General features: G+C 35.4%; 1 protein-coding gene across 2 annotated transcripts in view; it reads right to left on the bottom strand.

The window, feature by feature from the left end:
- SGCZ (sarcoglycan zeta) overlaps window positions 1-18,913 on the bottom strand; it is a 418,103-nt gene that overhangs the window by 9,941 nt on the left and 389,249 nt on the right. For both annotated transcript variants that reach the window (XM_087856458.1, XM_087856459.1), the window contains 2 exons: window positions 12,349-12,421; window positions 845-968 (listed from right to left, as the gene is read on the bottom strand). In XM_087856458.1, the coding sequence (XP_087712584.1) occupies window positions 845-968; window positions 12,349-12,421 (197 nt within the window). The remainder of the gene's footprint in view (window positions 1-844; window positions 969-12,348; window positions 12,422-18,913) is intronic.

Below are 18,913 nucleotides of genomic sequence, written 5' to 3'. Positions count from 1 at the left end.
GAGTAAGGCACAGGGAGACAGAGAAGTAGAAACTAGGAAGGAAAGGCTAAAAGATCTGGAGGGTAAGGGAACGGAAGAAATACTATGTGTTTCTTCCGACTTTCAGAAAAGGGACATAGAAGAAATGGGGAGTGGTAACAGGAGAAGACCCAATGCCAAGAAATTTCCAGAACTGACAAACATGTCATTCTGTTGACACAACAAACATAATGTGTGTAACAAAGAAAGTACATGAAGTGATGTGTGCCTAGGGCATTCCAGTGCCACCTGGCAGGTGGGAGACAAAGGGCTCCTCACAGCAGGCAGTGAGGGAAAGGGAATGATCTTTAAAGGAATGACGACAGACAGGAGATCCTTGGAGGAAATAAAGTAACATGGGAGAAAGATGTTAGCAGGTATCTATCTCCTTATTTAGGGAGTAACAATTGGGCTAAATAGTAAAATAACTTTTCATCTTTCTTTTAGAAGAAACATAGGAGCCATTTCTACACAAATAAACTTTCAAAGTACTTTTTGGAAGACCAAAAGAGAAAAAAAAGAAAACAAAGACTGCCTTCATTCTTGATATTATCTTGACATCCATTCTGTTTATCTGCCAATTCTGAAACTACAGGAATTTAGATGCCCCACTTGTAATTGACTTACGAATGGGTATCTTACTGTAGAAAATAAATGGTGCTTTGTTTTAAGAAAATAACATCAGATTCACCAAATTTCGTATCCAGGAAGTATTATATTTCCATAATTTAAGCTCTCTCATGAATCAGTCACCTGGAGCAATATGCATATAATTTGAGAAGCACCCTCAGCAGTAAAGGGCCAGTCTCTGCCCCTGGGAACTCACCTCCCCTTCTGTAGACTGCAAATGGAGCTCCTTCCTGCAGGCGGCCTTGAAGTCTCCTGCAGCAGCACTCACCTGGACCCCTCGTGGAGCTTCCATTATCAAGGACCTGGTGGGGGATTCAAGCCTAAGACCAAAACAAAAGACTCCTTCAGAGTAGAAAGAAAGATGAATTATGATGGACTAAAAGATAACATTAGTAACTAAAACAAATGAACAGGTAGAACAGTGGGCATAAATAAAAATCCTTGCCATTTCCGAAGAAGTCAAAATGAGCTTTAGAATCATTTTTGATTGTTTTATCTATTTTTTGGCTCTTTATGAAACTCTTCATTTGCAAGCATCAATTATTTACTCTCATTTGGTTAATGATTTAATAAGAGTTTCTTAGGCTGTTTCCTTTCACAATGCACATGAAAAGTAGGTTATGATAAGTTTACTTGTTTAAATCTTTTATATATTTTCAAAATTAATGATGGAGTTTTAATAAATACATTTCTACCAACTTAGCATGTAACTATCCCTCAATAAAGAGCCTTGCAAAGAAGAGAGAGGTTTAATGAAAATCATTAATATTGTGAACTTTCAAGCATTCACAGTCAAAATTTTGTAGGCCTGAAAAATTGCAAACTACTCATTACACTGTTAGAAATAATTAAAATGCAGAAACAAGCCATTTCCTACATCAACTGACCTCTACTGGCCCTGGAAAATGTTCACAGAATGAATGACATTGGTCAGAGAGAGAACAAGTAAATGAGGGGTGATATACCAGCTTAAGTACGATTAAAGATCGACTGCATAAATTATGAGGGGGAAAAAATAACAACTGTTTTAGATAGTTGTGCCTGCAAAAAAGTTAATTGGGAGGCAGCTTCAAAATTATCTTTAATTGCGAAACTAGAGAAAAGGGCAAAAGAAGGCGGAACATGGAAGCTAGAATACAGTGGTAAAAAGTACAAGTGTGAGCAGAGGAACCATCCCCAAAATGGCCTTTTTGGATAAACGCTCTGTTCTGGGGCATTGATTGTATGTGGTTCCCTTGCCCACACAACTTTAGGACAAGAGTCCCCCCAGGCTCACATTCACCATCATCCAGAGCAACCGGTCTCCTCTGAGGCAACAGATCCATTGCTGTTTTGCAGGGAAAACCACATCAAATAGTTTAAACTCTGAAGATCAGCTCTCTCTCAGTAGTGAAGTTGAACTTAAAGACTTTCAAGTGCTATTGAAGGAGTAGAGCTAGCATTTAGAAGAAGTAAATTCGACATTTTCCATTTTTTTTTCACTCACCAAAGTAACTTTGAAACTTTCATCTTTATGGGCCTCTTGGACATCTTTATAAAATCCGTGGAGGGGTCAGATTTTTAATATATGTGTGTGTGTGTGTATATATATATACATATATATATAATATATATATGTTTTAAAGAAATGTTTGTATTTTTTTAGAAAAATAAAAATCACGTTTTCACACAGCATTTAAAAACTTGAAAATAAGATAATTATAATTTTTTCACTCACAATCCTCTTACTTTGCACATAGAATCTTTTTTTTTTTTTTAAAGATTTTATTTATTTATTTGACAGAGAGAGAGACAGCCAGCGAGAGAGGGAACACAAGCAGGGGGAGTGGGAGAGGGAGAAGCAGGCTTCCTGCTGAGCAGGGAGCCCGATGCGGGGCTGGATCCCAGGACACCTGAGCTGAAGGCAGACGTTTAACTACTGAGCCACCCAGGCACACCTGCACATAGAATCTATATTTCTCTTAATCTGTGTATTTTATCATTGATATTCCCTAATACATCCCCAATATACACCATCTTGAGTAGTAAATCTGTGACCACTACTATTTTCATTGATTAATTATCCATAACATTAAATGTAATTATATAAGTTTGGATATGATAAATGATTCAAACAGAAGTCAGATAGGTACTTAATTAAAATGAATTAATATTCAAAAACAGATTATGAATCTGACATTCAAGCAAACACAACTCAGTGAACTTATAAGTGGGAGAAAAAGCACTCTTACTTTATCAAATAGTTGATATGGTTTGGTTTGTTTCCAGGGATACGGGTTGAGGTTCTTACTCATCTATTTGATAGTAAGATATCCATACTAAATGTGCACGTGTTTTTGTATCATATTTCTACCGCGTTTGACATTTGGTACTAGAGCATTAAAATATATTGTCTTTCTGGGCTTTTTAGTTTTTCCATTTTCATCTTTATTAATTATTTAATCAGAAGATGTTTATTACATTCGTCTTAATTTTAGACCTCAGGTGTCCATTGTCAGCACAGCCATAAAGTACAGGGCTTTGCTAACACCGACTTACAGGATCTCTATTCAAAGAGGCAGTAAAGACTGAGAGATGGGTTCAACAAAGTTAGCCAGCAGCAATAAGACTCAGTTTCAACGTCTCTAAATTGAAAATTTTAATGTTTTTTTATGGGGCCATAAGATATGTCTTAGGAGAATTAAGGGAGATAAATATGTGGTGGGGTAGTATTTTGAGATATTGACAGAATTTCCTTCCCTGTCCCATTTCCTTGCAGTTCTGGCATTCACTAAACAGTATCTTTTGCCACAAACAGTGGAAGATGGAGCAGAGAAGTTGATAAAGAACTTTTAAATTTCCTAATCTTATAGATATTTTGATTTGAAAAAAACCTAGCCATTTAGTGTGTTGAAAATGATTCAGCACATGTAAAAAAAAATCAGAAGAAAACAAGTCAGTGAGAGCTTGTTGTGTATTTCCATCTGTTGGAGAACTGTTTTCTTGATTCACAGAATAAAGATTTGGATGGGAAATCAACAGAATTGGTTCCAAATTGTTCTCTGTGTTCTATTATGTGAGGCCAAGTCCTATGATGTGGGGCCTTTATACTTTAGGTATTAGAGGTCTGAGGAGAGTAGGGCTATCTCAGGATGACTGAGAACAAGAAATCCAAGATTCTCAAAGGAGTGAGGGATGGTGACCTGCGGTGAAGGAAGAGTAAGAGGAGAGAAGAATGAGAACCTCTTGGCAAATGCCAGCTTGGGTCATTAGGCTCCTAATGACCAAATGTCACCCCAAAAACTTTGCCACAGTGTAAACTTCTTGGTACAGTGATGCAAACCCAGGTAAAAATGAAGAGAACTGAATAGACTGAGGCTGAATTTCTGATATCAGTGCACTGGAGGCTGAATATATATATGTGTATATATATATATATATATATATATATATATAGTAATTTTTATAATTTATATATGTACTTAATAATTTATATAATTTGTATATATGTAAAACTGATCAAAGAGTACATAAACACATTCAAAAAGTGGTAGTAATTTTATAGTATTGCTAAATCCTTCAAGTTATGAAATGATTAAGACTTTAAACAGGTTTCAAGTGTATGCTTTGTTAATCTTGATAAAACTAAGTGTGATCATCATTAAGATATAATATAAATCTTATTTCCATAACTATATGGTCAATTAATCTTCAGCAAAGCAGGAAAGACTATCCAATGGGGAAAATACAGCCTCTTCAACTCATTCTATACATAAACTTTGCATGGATTACCTAGTGATTGTCCCACCAATACTGAGAAATGCATACTCTATCCATATTTTACTTAGGAAGTAGTTGAATCTTAGTGTGGTTGAGTCATTTGCTTAGGATTAGGTAGCTAATGCAAAGATCTCAGCATATCCAAAATCAACTTGAAAAAGAACAACAATGTTGAACTTAAAAACTCTTACACATTTTAAGCACTTCAAGCAAAACTATAATAATGAAGACATTTGCTGGCCTGGCATAAGAATAACAAATAGAACAACGGAATAACATTGAGACTCTAGAAATAGACTTCAACAAGTATGGTCATCCGATTTTTGACAAAGACAATAAAGTGATCCAATGACAAAAAGTGAAGTATTTTCAACAGTGCTAGAATCTCTATATGGACAAAATGAAATTCAATCTATACCACCTACTGTTATCAAAAGTAAAAGCTATAACATAAGGCTTTTATTTTTTAAATTATTTTTTAAAGATTTATTTATTTTAGAGAGTGAGTGAGAGAGCATGAGTGTGCAAGTGTGGGGAGGGGCAGATGGAGAGAATCCTCAAGCAGACTCCCTGCTGAGCTGGGAGTCCAACCCAAGGCTCAATCCTGGACCCTGAGATCATGACCTGAGACCACACCAAGAGCCGGATGCTTAACCAGGCATCCTCTAAAACCACCCAGGCACCTCTAAAATGTAAGGCTTTGAAAGGAAAATATCTTTGTGACTTGAGAGTAGGCAAAACTTTCTTAGGCCACAATAAGGAATAACAAGTAAATATTTTAAAACAGAAATTAGATGTCTTCAAGAGGAAAAGCTGCTTTTCAAAATCCATTGATAAAATGAATATACCCAATAGACTGGGAGACAATATCCACAAAATACAGATGTTACAAAGGACTGCTGCCAGGATATATAAATAATCCTCCAGCTCAAAGATAAAAATACAAAAAACACAATTAAAATATGGACAAAAGACCTGAACAAACACTTCACTAAACAATATATATGGTTGTTCGATATACACATGAAAAAGTCATCAAAGTCACTACTCATCAAGTAATGGTGAATTAAAGACACGGAATACCACTAAACATCCACCCGAATGGCTCAAATTAATAAGAATGCTAACAGTGAATATTGGGGAAGATGTGCAGCTACTGATATTCTTATTCATTTTTAGCAGAAAATGATGTAATCACTTTGGAAAGCTCTGACATTTTCATATAAAACTTAATACATGCCGGCTACATCCCAAGTGTCTATCAATTAGGAAAATGCATAAAAAATATTGTATGTTCATATAATGGAATAATAATCATCAGTAAAGCAGAAAGAACTATTGATACAGACAACAACACAGATGGAACTCAAAAACATCATGTGGAGTGAAAGAAATCTCACAAGGAAGAGTACATATTGTAGATTAATTTATATTTAGTACTAAATCGATCTAATCTAATCCAGGGTGAAAGAGGTGAGAGAAAATATTGCTTCTGGGGGGAATGGTGGGGATGTCCTGGGAAGGGCATAAGAGAACTCTCTAGGTGATGATAATGTGTGTGTGTGTGTGCGTGTGTGTGTGTGCGCGCATGTTTTAAGATTTTTATTTATTTCTTTATTTGAGAGACAGCAGGGGGAAGAGCAGAGGGAGAGGGATAAGTAGACTCTGCACTGAGTGCAGAGCCCGACACAGGGCTCGATTTCAGGACCCGAGCTGAAATAAAGAATCGGAGGCTTAACCAACTGAGCCAGCCAGTCTCCCGATGATAATATTTTATATCGTGACAGGAATTTGGGTTACACAAGTGTATGCATTTGTCAAAACTCTGGAAATGTGCACTTAATTTTTGTGAATGTCATTGCATAATTATTTTACAGTAAAAGAAAAGAATCTGTAAGTAATCTTGAATAGTAGTTAATGATATGCATGCCAAAGCAAATAGGCAAAGTATACAGATTTATACAACGTATGTGCAAATGCAAAAAAAGAAAGATATACTGGCAGATGGCTAGTGGAATGTGTACATGTGTAATTAAAGACATACAGGACAATGATAATGGAGGAATCTAGCCAGGGGTATATAGGTGGTCACTATAAGATGCTTTCAATATTGAGTACATTTGAGACTTTTCATAATAAGATCTTGGGAAGAAGGTGTGGGCTCAGATCTTAAAGAAATATCTATTTAGTTTGTTTTTGGTTAAAATTTGTAAGACATTATGCTATGGAGATACAAATACGAAAACTGTTAACTGATGCTAATGTTTGACTGTCATTGACTATTAAAATTCAATAAAGAATACTAATGACATATAGGGATGCTTTCAAGATATATTTAATTCCAGTTGCTAAATTACCATGTTAATATAAATGCTATATCACTGAATGTCTGTATTTTACCCTTATTTCAGGGAGAGGGTTATCTGGAAAGAACGTCTGATATTATTTACTTAACCTAAAAATTCAAAAATTTGAGATAAGTTTATTTGGATAAAAGTAAACTCATACCTACTTCCATATCATGAAAATTGCAAAAAAAAAAATAATAAACATATGTAATAAAATCCCAACAAAAATCTCAATAGAGTCTCTTGAAGCTTAAAACACTATGTTAAACTATTTTGGAAGAAAAGTACAGGGGTGCTTGGGTGGCTCAGTTGGTTAAGTGTCTGCCTTTGGCTCAGGTTGTGATCTAGTGGTCTTGGGATCAAGTCTCACATCAGGCTCCTTACCCCGAGGGGCACCTGCCTCTCCCTCTGCCTCTCTAGAAAAAATAAATAAAATATTTAAAAAAAAAAAGGTATGCGTGACACTTATTAGATTTTTAAAATGAAGTTAAAGTAGGAGATTTTCCTTTTAAAATTAGAACTTAATATTGAAATTATTTTAATTAAAAATGAGATTGGAATTAAAAATAGAAATTTGTCAATGGAACACAATATAATTTAAAACAGCTCAAAATCATTTATGAGAGATTAGTTTCTGAGAAATGAAGCGATCATTTTGGGTGGAAAAGAGTAGGTTATTTAATCAATAATAAGTTGACTCTCCACACAGAAGACAATAACATTAGATTGGTAACACGCTCTGCAAGAAAAATTTCCAGTATTACCTTTCAAAATATAAAAACTAATAAAGCACAGACTAATTTTTAATGGAAAATGAGAAGAAAATTCAGAACATAATTTCCCATTTTATTCATACAAAGCATAGACCTAAGAAATAAATTACCTAGTGTACAAAATAAATGACAGAGAATTAGAACATACAGGAAATATCCAAAAGAAAACCTCTGAAACAAGATGGAAAGCCCGAAAATCATAAAGAGAAAGAACTGATAAAGTTGACTACCTAAGGCTTAGGTTGTATCGGTCTCTCTAGATAGGCTGGACTTCTCAAACAAGCCTAGAATCCCTATAGAAGGCCTGGACTTAGACATTCTGGAGCTCGAACATTCCAGAATACTCTGGAACTCAAATTAGACTAAACCTGTATTCCCTTCTACACTATCTAATAAGCAGACTGTTGGGAACACAGGATCAACACTTAACTGACACCCTGCTTCTCTCCTATATAGAAATTCTCAAGCCTCCCTGAGGAGGGTTCACAACATAGTAGAGGTTTTTACTTTAATTCATTTTATTACAAAACATTCTCTAAAAGGGCCTGTTGAAAAATGAAACCCATGTTTATTTGCAGAGCTTGTGAATTCCTATGTGATTAGTCATTGGAATTAGAGAAGTACAATTGTGCTCATTTTGAAAGCATTACAGCAATCATAGCAACGGATTTCAGGCTAGTTCTTATAGTGGATACCAAGAGATTCTAGCAGAGAAAAGGATTAATGTTGAACTCGAGTCACCCTATCACCTGTTTTTTCCAGGAAATTCTGCTTTAATGGTGTTTACACACCAAAGATGCAACAAGATTTTGTTTTTAAGGTGTTATGTGAATCTCAATTTGAAAATGAGTGCTCTAGGTCTCTAGAAAAATTCTCAACATAATGAGAAAGGAATTCAGACTCCTTTTAAAGTAAGTTGTGAGATGCAATGACTACACAGAAACTTAAGCATCAGCTATCTCGCTCTTCATAAATCTTTAACAGCGTCAGGCATGTAGTGGGCACTCATGAATTATTTTTTATTTCAATGATGGAATGAATGTAATATTGAACAGAAAAATGTTTTAGGGGAAAAAGAAAGCAATGCAGATTTTGACCTGAATATAAGAGCAATTTTAATGCCTTAGCACTTTGAGCTGAGGTGAGTTTTCAGCTGCGAACCACATTGTTTCTGTTGCCTCAGTTTTTACTGTTTTCTGCCTATTTGCATTTTCCTTTATGGTCTCTTCCTTCAAATTAGCTCCAACATATTTCTAGATCAGTTGTTGCTCTGTGTTCCCAACTAAGACAAGTTTCTCATAATGATCGCTTGCTATTAACTCTAAATATATAAATATTTATGTACATACATAGCATGAAAGAGTAAGACTCAACTAAGACAAGTTTTTCATAATGATCGCTTGCCATTAACTCTAAATATATAAATATTTATATACATACATAGCATGAAAGAGTAAAAGAGAAGAAGAAAGAAAGAGAGGCAGAGAAGAAGGGAAAAGGAGAGAGGGGGAAGGGGAGGGGAGAGGAGCAGAATACTATTTTATTATTTTTTTTCAGCAAATTTATCTTAGCCTTTCATTGATAAAACATCTCAGTGCAAGGGGCGCCTGGGTGGCACAGCGGTTAAGCATCTGCCTTCGGCTCAGGGCGTGATCCCGGCGTTATGGGATCGAGCCCCACATCCGGCTCCTCTGCTAGGATCCTGCTTCTTCCTCACCCACTCCCCCTGCTTGTGTTCCCTCTCTCGCTGGCTGTCTCTATCTCTGTCGAATAAATAAATAAAATTAAAAAACAAAAACAAAAACATCTCAGTGCAAAATCCTCACTACCTTACACGTGGTGGGCTTTCCTTGAACACAGCCATGATGTAACCGAGAGCTATGTGTTTTTGGAGATTAATTTGGAGTCTGCAAAACTCAACATTTCAGTCTAAAATTATATTCATACACGAATTAACATGATGAAAAGATGCCAGTTACATCATTAAATATTAATTCATTTTACTGAATTTTTTTTTCTTGGAACAGTTAATGAAACTCAAATTCAAAAAATCTTTGGGCAATACACAATGGGCTTCATCACTCTTCACCAGAGACTGCAGAAACTCTTTGAACTGTAATAATTTAGCTATACACTAATTTAAGAAATAAAAAAGGAAGAATGTTCATACTTGGGCTATTCTGGGCAAATATACTGGTATGTCCTTACTGACTATTCAACATACATTTTTTTTTTTTTTTTTGCTTTTTTAACACATAGGTCCCTGCTAAAAACCAATGGCACTTTATATCAGACATCATAGAAAATCTGCAAGTGTAGGTTTGAAGTGGACATGGAAACTAGCAGAGAATTTGGCACACGTGAAGCACTCATCAAACATTGGTTGAATAAATAAACTGCAGAAATTGACTTCATGTCCACACCAAAATACTACCTATACTCTTTAATAAACCTTTTGAAATGTACCTGTCTAAAGTCTTTTATTCTCAACAAAAACAAAATTAAAGACAACTTACTCCTCAAATTACCATTTGATTTACCTGGCCAACCAATCTCACCTTGTTGATTAGACTAAGAGTACTTCTTACTGCCCTGAAAGGAAAATTGTCAGCAGGACTTGTAAAGATCTCAGAAAACTCTGCTTTTAATCTTCATGTACACAAATGAATAATTGAACACCCCCATCATTACTGTGCTTTGCTTCTGTTTCAGTTTTCGAATTTAGGTCAGTAACACTCATCTTGGGGGCTGCTAATTTGCTTTTAGCACTAGCAGATAAGCTTAGCTTAGTGCCATATTTAAATAATTGATGAATAATTAGAAAATAAAACCCAGAAACACTATATACTAATTATAATTTAATTCACATTCACGCTTATGAATTTTGAGACAATGTCAGCAAGGTAATTAAAATAGCAGTTCTTATTTCTCTTTTGGCAATAGATTTTCATAATGAAAATCATACAATGAATATATAGTTACTAAAATGTTAGAAGTAAAAAGAGGTTTCTTTTAGAATGGCATAATTTAAATAGCTTTTTATTGAATGAATCACTTAACTCTGGCATCTGTACTAAAACACAGTTCAAAAACAATTGGAGTCAGTGTTGGCCACATGGGTCTTAATAACACGGTAACAGCGATGATATTTCTTACATTACACATACTCAGCATCCTCACTATTGAGTTTTGGTAGTTCAGTAATTCAAATGAACAAATATTTACCAGACACAATTCTATGTGAGATACATGTTGACTGCTAGAGCACTAAAGATAAACAAGGAAGGATGCAAATTCTGGGCTAACGGAACATATAATCTTGCTAGGTGGGGAGGGATAAGATAAATAATTACACAAAAATGTCAAATTCCTAACTGAAAAAAGAGCCATAAGTTAAAACTATAACACACCATGAGATCAGCTGTTCACACATACTCTTCCACCATCCTAAATCCTTGGGGTTTTGGCATTGAGTAAAAAATTATTTTTGTCTAATAAAAAATGCCTTGATCACAGGAAGATGGCCACCATCTTCTGTTATTGTTAACCGACTGTTTGGATCTGGAATCCTGAGATCCTGAGAAACAGAATTCCTTAGGAAATTTTATCGCAGAACTATAAAGCCCTGAAAAATTTACTGTTGTGAAAGTATGGCTTTTTTCTTTTGCATTTAATTTTTTTTATTTTTCTATTTTCATTTGAACATGTTTTTCCACTCATCCAAATGGGAAGGGCTGAATCTGATCTTTATGAAATAATTTGGGTTTTGCTTAATATTTGCATTGTGTTTTCCAAGACAAAGACTGTCTCCCAGATTGGTATTTTGATTCAGCTTTAAAAATGACTTTTAATATGTGATTTATTTTTTTATTATCATTATTGTCCTTTTTAATCCCATAGAAAATGTATTTTGGAATGTAATTTACCTATCAGAAAGTAATTATATAAAACATCTTTTTTATTGACATATTAAGTTCTATTAGTTTTAGGTATGCTACATAATGATTTGATGTATGGATAGACTGTGAAATGATTACCACAATAAGTTATATAAAATATCTTTGATCCCTAAACCTTAAGTTATTTATTGAGAACATCCATTGATCAGTTACTAGATTTTAATATTTCAACTTCTGTTAACAGTTGCTGTGATTATCCTGGGAAGAATCCCTATAAAGTTGTCTCACAATTTCCTGGGTAGTGAGGGCTGTTACATATAACTGTGCCTCTTACAAATAGCACAATATCAGGAAGAAGCCTATTCCACTGGAAATAAAAATAGATTGAGGAGTCCATCACAGGGCAATTAAGCTCTGCCTTTTTCTGATTACTATTTACATTTGCTTTGTATTTCCCTCAACATAACATTCCCTGACCAAATATAGCTTTCTTCCTACTCTCTGCTCTTCTTTCTTTCTTTCTTTCTTTCTTTCTTTCTTTCTTTCTTTCTTTCTTTCTTTCTTTCTTTCTGCTTATGTGTGTTATGTGTTTCATTGTCTATGTCAGATTTTTCAGAATCCTGATTTTCATCAATCCTCCTCTAAACTTCCTCTATAACTGCCTTTTCCACACTCTTCCTGTCTGACATATTTATTTTTATATTCATTGTATGTTTATTTGGGGCAAAAATATATAGAAGTTTTGAATAATAACTCATATTTTCTTGCCCTCAATCAAATACTTAACTACTTACCATGTAGGTAGGGAATGTCAACTCTTTATACAAGTATGTAGCACATTTTCTATTTTACTTCTTTGTGTATCAAGAGTAAATCAACAGCGATGGAAAGTCTGACAGAGCTGGAAGAGCCAGAACTTACCTGAGGTCTTGGGAAGGTTCTGCTCTGATGTGAGGTGTTTCAACAGAGTGCCCGAATACTGCTCCTTCAGTGCCTGGACAGAACAGGAATCCAGCAGTCAGTACAAGCAAGTGGACAGATGCGGTTTTCATTTCTATTTTTACGCATCAAATATTCATCCAAAAAATGGCACAACTGGAAACAGGAGTACAGACAATAAAAGAGAAAAATTGGAAAATGTGTTCAAGGTAGTGAAAGGCCAAGAAGGGTAAATCTAAATGTCCCTCTGTAGACCACTTTTGAGATTACCTTATTTAGCCAAATTCAGATTGACTGAGGATTTTCACTCTCTGATTAAAGAGCAAAGACCATCTCCTCCTTTTTTATTTCTCAGGTACATGAATTTGAGGGAGGGATAGGTCACAATACTCAGTTCTAATCTCCTAGAAACAGCAGAGTGTGAATGAAAATGTGGAGAGTGAGCTCTCATGTAATATATCATTAATTCTTTAAAGACACAGGTCTCACGGGGCATTTGGCAATCTTCCTACACATAACACCCACCTTTGATTAGAGAGATTATCCATGGCGCCTTACTTTGACCTCATTGGAACTAAGGCTCTCTCTAAAACCATGAACTGCTCAAAATCATTTCATTACAGTTGACTTCATGTGGGGTCATACTTACCCAAAGAGGTCATGCACTCTAACACTTTCCTCAGGCAGTTGAATTATATTCTATCTACACTTTTTTTTTTTTTTTAAGATTCTGTTTATTTAAGAGAGTGAGAGCGAGCAGGAGTCAGGGGCAGAGGCAGAGGGAGAGGGAGAAGCAGACTCCCTGCTGAGCAGGGAGCCCGATGTGGGGCTCAATCCCAGGATGCTGGGATCATGACCTGAGCTGAAGGTAGATGCTTAATCGACTGAGCCACCCAGGAGCCCCGCTATTTACACTTTCATTTATTGACTCTATGTGATTTTCCAGATTCCCAGAGCCTTTCCATAATTTAAATGAGCTAAACAGAATGACTTTGCATTTCAAAAATGCAAAAACAACATTTTTTAAAAGATGATGATGACAAAATCTCTTTTTTTTCTTTTGTAATTTCACATAAATGTTTTAGATCATTCCCTTTGGAACAACTTTATTTTCTTTTGGCTTAATCTTCATCAAACATTTTGGTGTAGGCATGTCATGTCTGTTCCATTAATGGCCTCTACACCAGCTTATTAATACAAATTACACAAAATAATGCAAATAATACAAATAATGCAAATAAAAATATAAATTTTAAACCTATAAGATAAAGCTCCTTATGCTTACTGTGAAGAACAATGGGAAATACATCGATTCAATAAGCAGTGATGACATTTTCATTGGAAAATTAGAGCTAACACTTAAATTCCTTAAAAATATGTTGTTTTATAAGAAAAATATACTAAAATCACCAGATGACTCCTTCACATTAAACAGCAATGCAGACCTTGATCTTGAATCAGAGAGGAAGAGTTTTTTTTCAAGACTATAATGTGGTTTCATCTATCTTATGGTTCTAAGGGTAAATTTATAAGGTTCTGCCACAGTAAATTCCTAAGATTACAGACTTCAGTTTATAAGCTAAAAGCTGTTGGCATTTGTTGACCTCTCACTGGGTTTTAGTAGTTGTTGATGTTTTGTTTTGTTTTGTTTTTCTAGAGAGACTCTGTAGGCCCTATAACATATAGACAGACTATCTGAGCAATTCTTTCTTTATGGAGTTTACTCTTTTGATATTTTGTAATATATTTTATTTCTGTGAGTGGAAAATTGTTAGAGATAGGTCTTTGAAAGTAAAGTAACAGTTTTAGATAAAACCCTAATTTTGTGGGGCGCCTGGGTGGCACAGCAGTTAAGCGTCTGCCTTCGGCTCAGGGCGTGATCCCAGCATTATGGGATCAAGCCCCACATCAGGCTCCTCTGCTATGAGCCTGCTTCTTCCTCTCCCACTCCCCCTGCTTGTGTTCCCTCTCTCGCTGGCTGTCTCTATCTCTGTTGAATAAATAAATAAATAAAATCTTAAAAAAAAAAACAAAACCCTAATTTTGTGATTGTGGTGGGGGTGACATTTGAGACATTCCAAGGTATAAATTTTCATATCTCAAGGAGAGACTCCTTTTGCATTTTAAAAGAAGATATAACTTCCAGAAAGAATAGTTATCCATGTGCAAAGTTTAAAAATTAATTTCCACTATTCTGTGACTTTGAAAACTTCCCAGACAAGATGACAGAAATATAATTAAAAAGCAGTCGCAATATTTATTTTCAAACATGTAATGGCACACACAGTAACTTTGCACAGAATATATCAGTGAAAGTAAAAGGAGAATGATATCAAAGGTTTAATTTTCCAATGGGATTAAAAACTGATAGAGGTCTTAAATCTAAGTATCAGTTTAGAAACTGTTTGATGACTTAAAAAAAAAAAACAACTCTTGAAGAAATAATGTGTAATCATATCTCCTAAGGGGCTAACTTGAAAACTGAATAAAATAACATAAATAATTAACTAACTATAAACCTGCAGATAATGAGAAAATTATCCTCATCCTCTCCATTACTGTCCTAGAATGAACCAAAGGAGTAACAATTAATAAGCAATAATGATCATCTTAAAAGGAAATCAGTGAGGGAAAATAAAAGCCATCTGAAGTAGGCACATAATCTCACAGTATAAAACATCAAAATTAAAATATATATTTCCTTCAAATTGGGAACTTTTACAAATGTCAGATGATTAGTAAGGTTGCCAGACTTAGCAATTAAAAATACAGGACACCAAATTAACTTTGAATTTCAGGTAAACATGAAAAAAAATTTTAATATAAGTATGCAATATTTTCAGGGGACATACTTATATTAAAAATGATATGGTGTTTATCTGAAATTCAGAACTGAATCAGTATATTGTACACTTGAAACTAATATTACACTATATGTTAACTAACTTGAATTTAAAGGAAAAATAAAAAAATAAAACCCTTATATTTTTGAAATAATTAAATAAATAAATTGTAACCTAGTCTCAATAAAATAAAATAAAATAAAATAACTGGGTGTCATGTATTATATCTGCTAATCCTAACCTTCAACCAACATTTGGTACAGAAAGTACAGAGGTGATTTACTCTTAGTTCAGGAAAAGAAAGAATGTGTGATGAATTTTTCACATCTTAAGCTGTAGAACTACAGAAACTGAAAAGGAAGGGGGACAGAAAAGGGACAAGAAGGTACACAACACAGACATTTATCAATATATATATATTTAAACTTGTTGATTAAATAAACATTTGTTTATTGTGGCTTTAAGGGGCCATTCAAAAAGATACAACATTCAATTCTGTTTGTATAGATGCTGAAGGGCATTTCAGATCATTTTAAGTGACAACGTTGTTTTAAGGCTTTGGGAAAACATAGACTGTGACTATTGCAACGGTCAGGAAAGATGAGACAAGCAAACTTAAGGGTCAAAAAGACTAGCTGTCATTCAGATGATAATACCTGGCTGCGAAACACAATAAGAAGGATGGCATATTCTGCTCTGCTGGAGAGGAGAAAGAGTATATAGGGATTGTGATCCTACTTTACATTTAAAGACAGCTTAATACATAAGTTTAAGACATATGTATACGCTATGCACTTTGAAGGTAGCAGACAGTAGGAGACAACCCCAGCTCCCTCATTCTTACCTAAATGACTTGAGTGAGTTACTTAATCTGTCCAAACTTCAATTTCCATAGATAAAAATAAAGATAGAAATGCCAACCTTACAGGTTGGGTTAAGTTTTTCTTAAATAGGATATAAATGTGCCTGGTTCAGTGTAAGAATTAAGTATTCCTTAATTCCCTCTCTGTGTCACTTTTCTTTATGAAAATCACCACAGAAGAATTACACATTGTGTTTGCAGTTTTAAGGGCCCAACATGGGTTCACTCATTAACACGTGAACTATCTATTGCCAAAATGTCAGCTTCAAGTAACATGGTCTCATGCTGAATTCTGAAATCTGAAATTTAGACACTGTAAAGAGATTCTTAAATGTTAGATAGTAAATGCATTTTATTAATCAAGACTCTATTCAGTAATCAAGGGATTCCCTAATGCAGGTGCACAGATACCAAGTAAGATGGATCAATGCCCAAATGAGCTCTGAGAAAGACGTTTCTTCTACATAAAAAATTATGTCCAGCACGATCTTCCTTTTAATTGAACTTTATCCTGATGTTTTAAAAATTGTGGAAGAATGAAAACAAAAATGCATAGTAGACCCTGTACTAACGACAAAGGATGGTTGTGATTTTTCTGTGTTTTATACTTATTAGCTCTCTGTGCAGGATGTCCTGGAAATTCATCATCCAAGTAACTGGAGTCGGTGAAGCAGTCATTAACCCCACCAGGGTTTTAGCTTTCTTTTAAAAGTCGAAGGAAAAGTTAAGAAAGAGTAGGATTGGACGCCATTCCTTAGAATATTTCTCTTCTCTTCTTTTCTTTCTTTCTTTTTTTTTAATTTTTCTTAAGACTTTATTTTAGAGGTAGAGAAAGAGGGAGACAGAGACGGAGAGAGAGAGCGAGCAGGAGGAGGAGCAGAGGGGAAAGAGGGACAAGCAGAGTACCCACTGAGCACAGAGCCTAAGATCACGAGCTGAGCTGAAACCAAGAGTCGGACACTTAACCAACTGAGGAACCCAGGTGCCCCCATAATATTTCTCTTCTTAATGAGAAATCTCAGTCACTGAATTTATAAGAATTCCAAGCTAGCAATAGCTCTAAGAACTTAGTGGGAAGGAATCAGAGTCATGATAGCAGCACCACCTCCAATATCCAGTCCATGGGACTGTTAGGAGACTTAAATAATCAAAAAATTTAATAAACTTGAGACAGCATTTTAAATTCCTCCATCGGAATAGGGCTGAAATTCTGGGTGAATTCATCTAGATCTCAGGGGCAAAACTATTGCTGTTCATTCATTATCTTCAAGTTTGACCCTGTGCCTTCGAATGCACACAATTTCTTCAGTTAATTACACTACGAGGCTCTTTACAAATTATAAAATCTTTTTAAATTGTATTTTTATTTATTTATTTGAGAGAGAGAGAGCACAAGTGGGGTGAAGTTCAGAGGGAGAAGCAGACTCCCTGCCAAGCAGGGAGCCCGATGTGGAACTCGATCCCAGGACCCTGGGATCATGACCCAAGTTGAAGGCAGAAGGTTAAACTGAGCCACCCAGGCACCCTTTTAATTGTATTTGAGATATGGGCCTTTTTCACTCTGTAGTGCCACTTGCTACCACTTTATGTAGTGTAAGATAGTCATTCATTAATATATCTCTCTGAAGTTTCGGGAATTGACCTGAAGAACATAGTACTTGCGGGTCCAGGAAGAGACTGGGCTTCCCCAGGGTCTCCATAACAGCGGGCCCAAGGGGCTTCAGAAGAGAAGGCTAAAGCCTGGCATGGAATGTCTGCTGTTCTGAAGAGTCAGAGAGAAGAAAAAGAGAAAGGCCAGATGGAAGGGGAACAAAGGAATCAGGAAAGGCTGGCACCCCTCACACTGTGGGGAGGAGACCAGAGAGAAATAGAAACATTTAAATTCTATTTTTTAGGTCATTTGTCTTGATGTTTGCCAAATGGGATCTCCTGCTGCCTTCAGTTTTCAATAAAATCTACCATGATTGTTTATATGTTTTGAGGTTTTTGTTTGGTAGTAGTAGTATTTTGGAGGGGACAAGAGGGGAATAAGTTTTACATGCAGATCAACATAGGACAGAAAAGATAACATGAAAGGAAATCACGGTCATGAGGCCAAGGAGCTTAAGAGAACATAACCCTCCCTGCCCTCTGCCCACAATTCATAGGAATTCCAGGCAGCATTTGAAATTTCTATGCTAGAATACGGATGAAGTCCAGGGCAAATTCATGTACCTCCTAAGTGCCAGAAAGTTCCAATGTATTCATTATTTTCAAACTTAAACCTATGCCAAAGATTATTTCAGTCTTTGGAAGGCTTCACTCCTTGCTTTCTTTTTTCTTTATTTGCATCTCTTTCCCTCCAAATCTAAATTGGTAAAGTCAAAGATTAGATGGGGAAATTTCATTCTATTCCCAGATCTGCCTCTAATTCATTTTTTGATCTCTGATAAATATTTAAAGTCCTCTGGTTGCCATTTCTAAAATGAGGCACTCAGGGGTGCCTAGGTGGCTTAATCAGGTAAGTGCTGACTCTTGATTTTGACTCAGGTCATGATCTTGGGGTCTTGGAATGAAGCCCCGTATCAGGTTCCATGCTCAGTGGAGTCTTCTTCTCTCCCTCCCCCTCTTTCCTCTCCTTGCGCTTCCTCTTTCTCTCTCTCTCAAATAAATAAATCTTTAAAAAAAGTTAGGTACTGAATAACATGATCTCTAAAGACCTTCAGTTTCTAACAGTCACAGTTACATGATTTTTTCCCCCAAACACGTCAAAATGTGTATACTATACCTCTTCTCATTTCTCCTTAAATAGAAGTAGAAATGAGTTTGTCCCTACAAATCAAAAGAGAAAAATACTTTCGAG

Source organism: Ursus americanus, chromosome 27, assembly GCF_024610735.1.
Source record: "Ursus americanus isolate L20-20 chromosome 27, mUrsAme1.1.p, whole genome shotgun sequence".
Lineage (NCBI taxonomy): Eukaryota > Metazoa > Chordata > Mammalia > Carnivora > Ursidae > Ursus > Ursus americanus.
The sequence above is the reverse complement of the archived record's forward strand: the minus strand, read 5'-3'. Positions and strand labels throughout refer to the sequence as shown.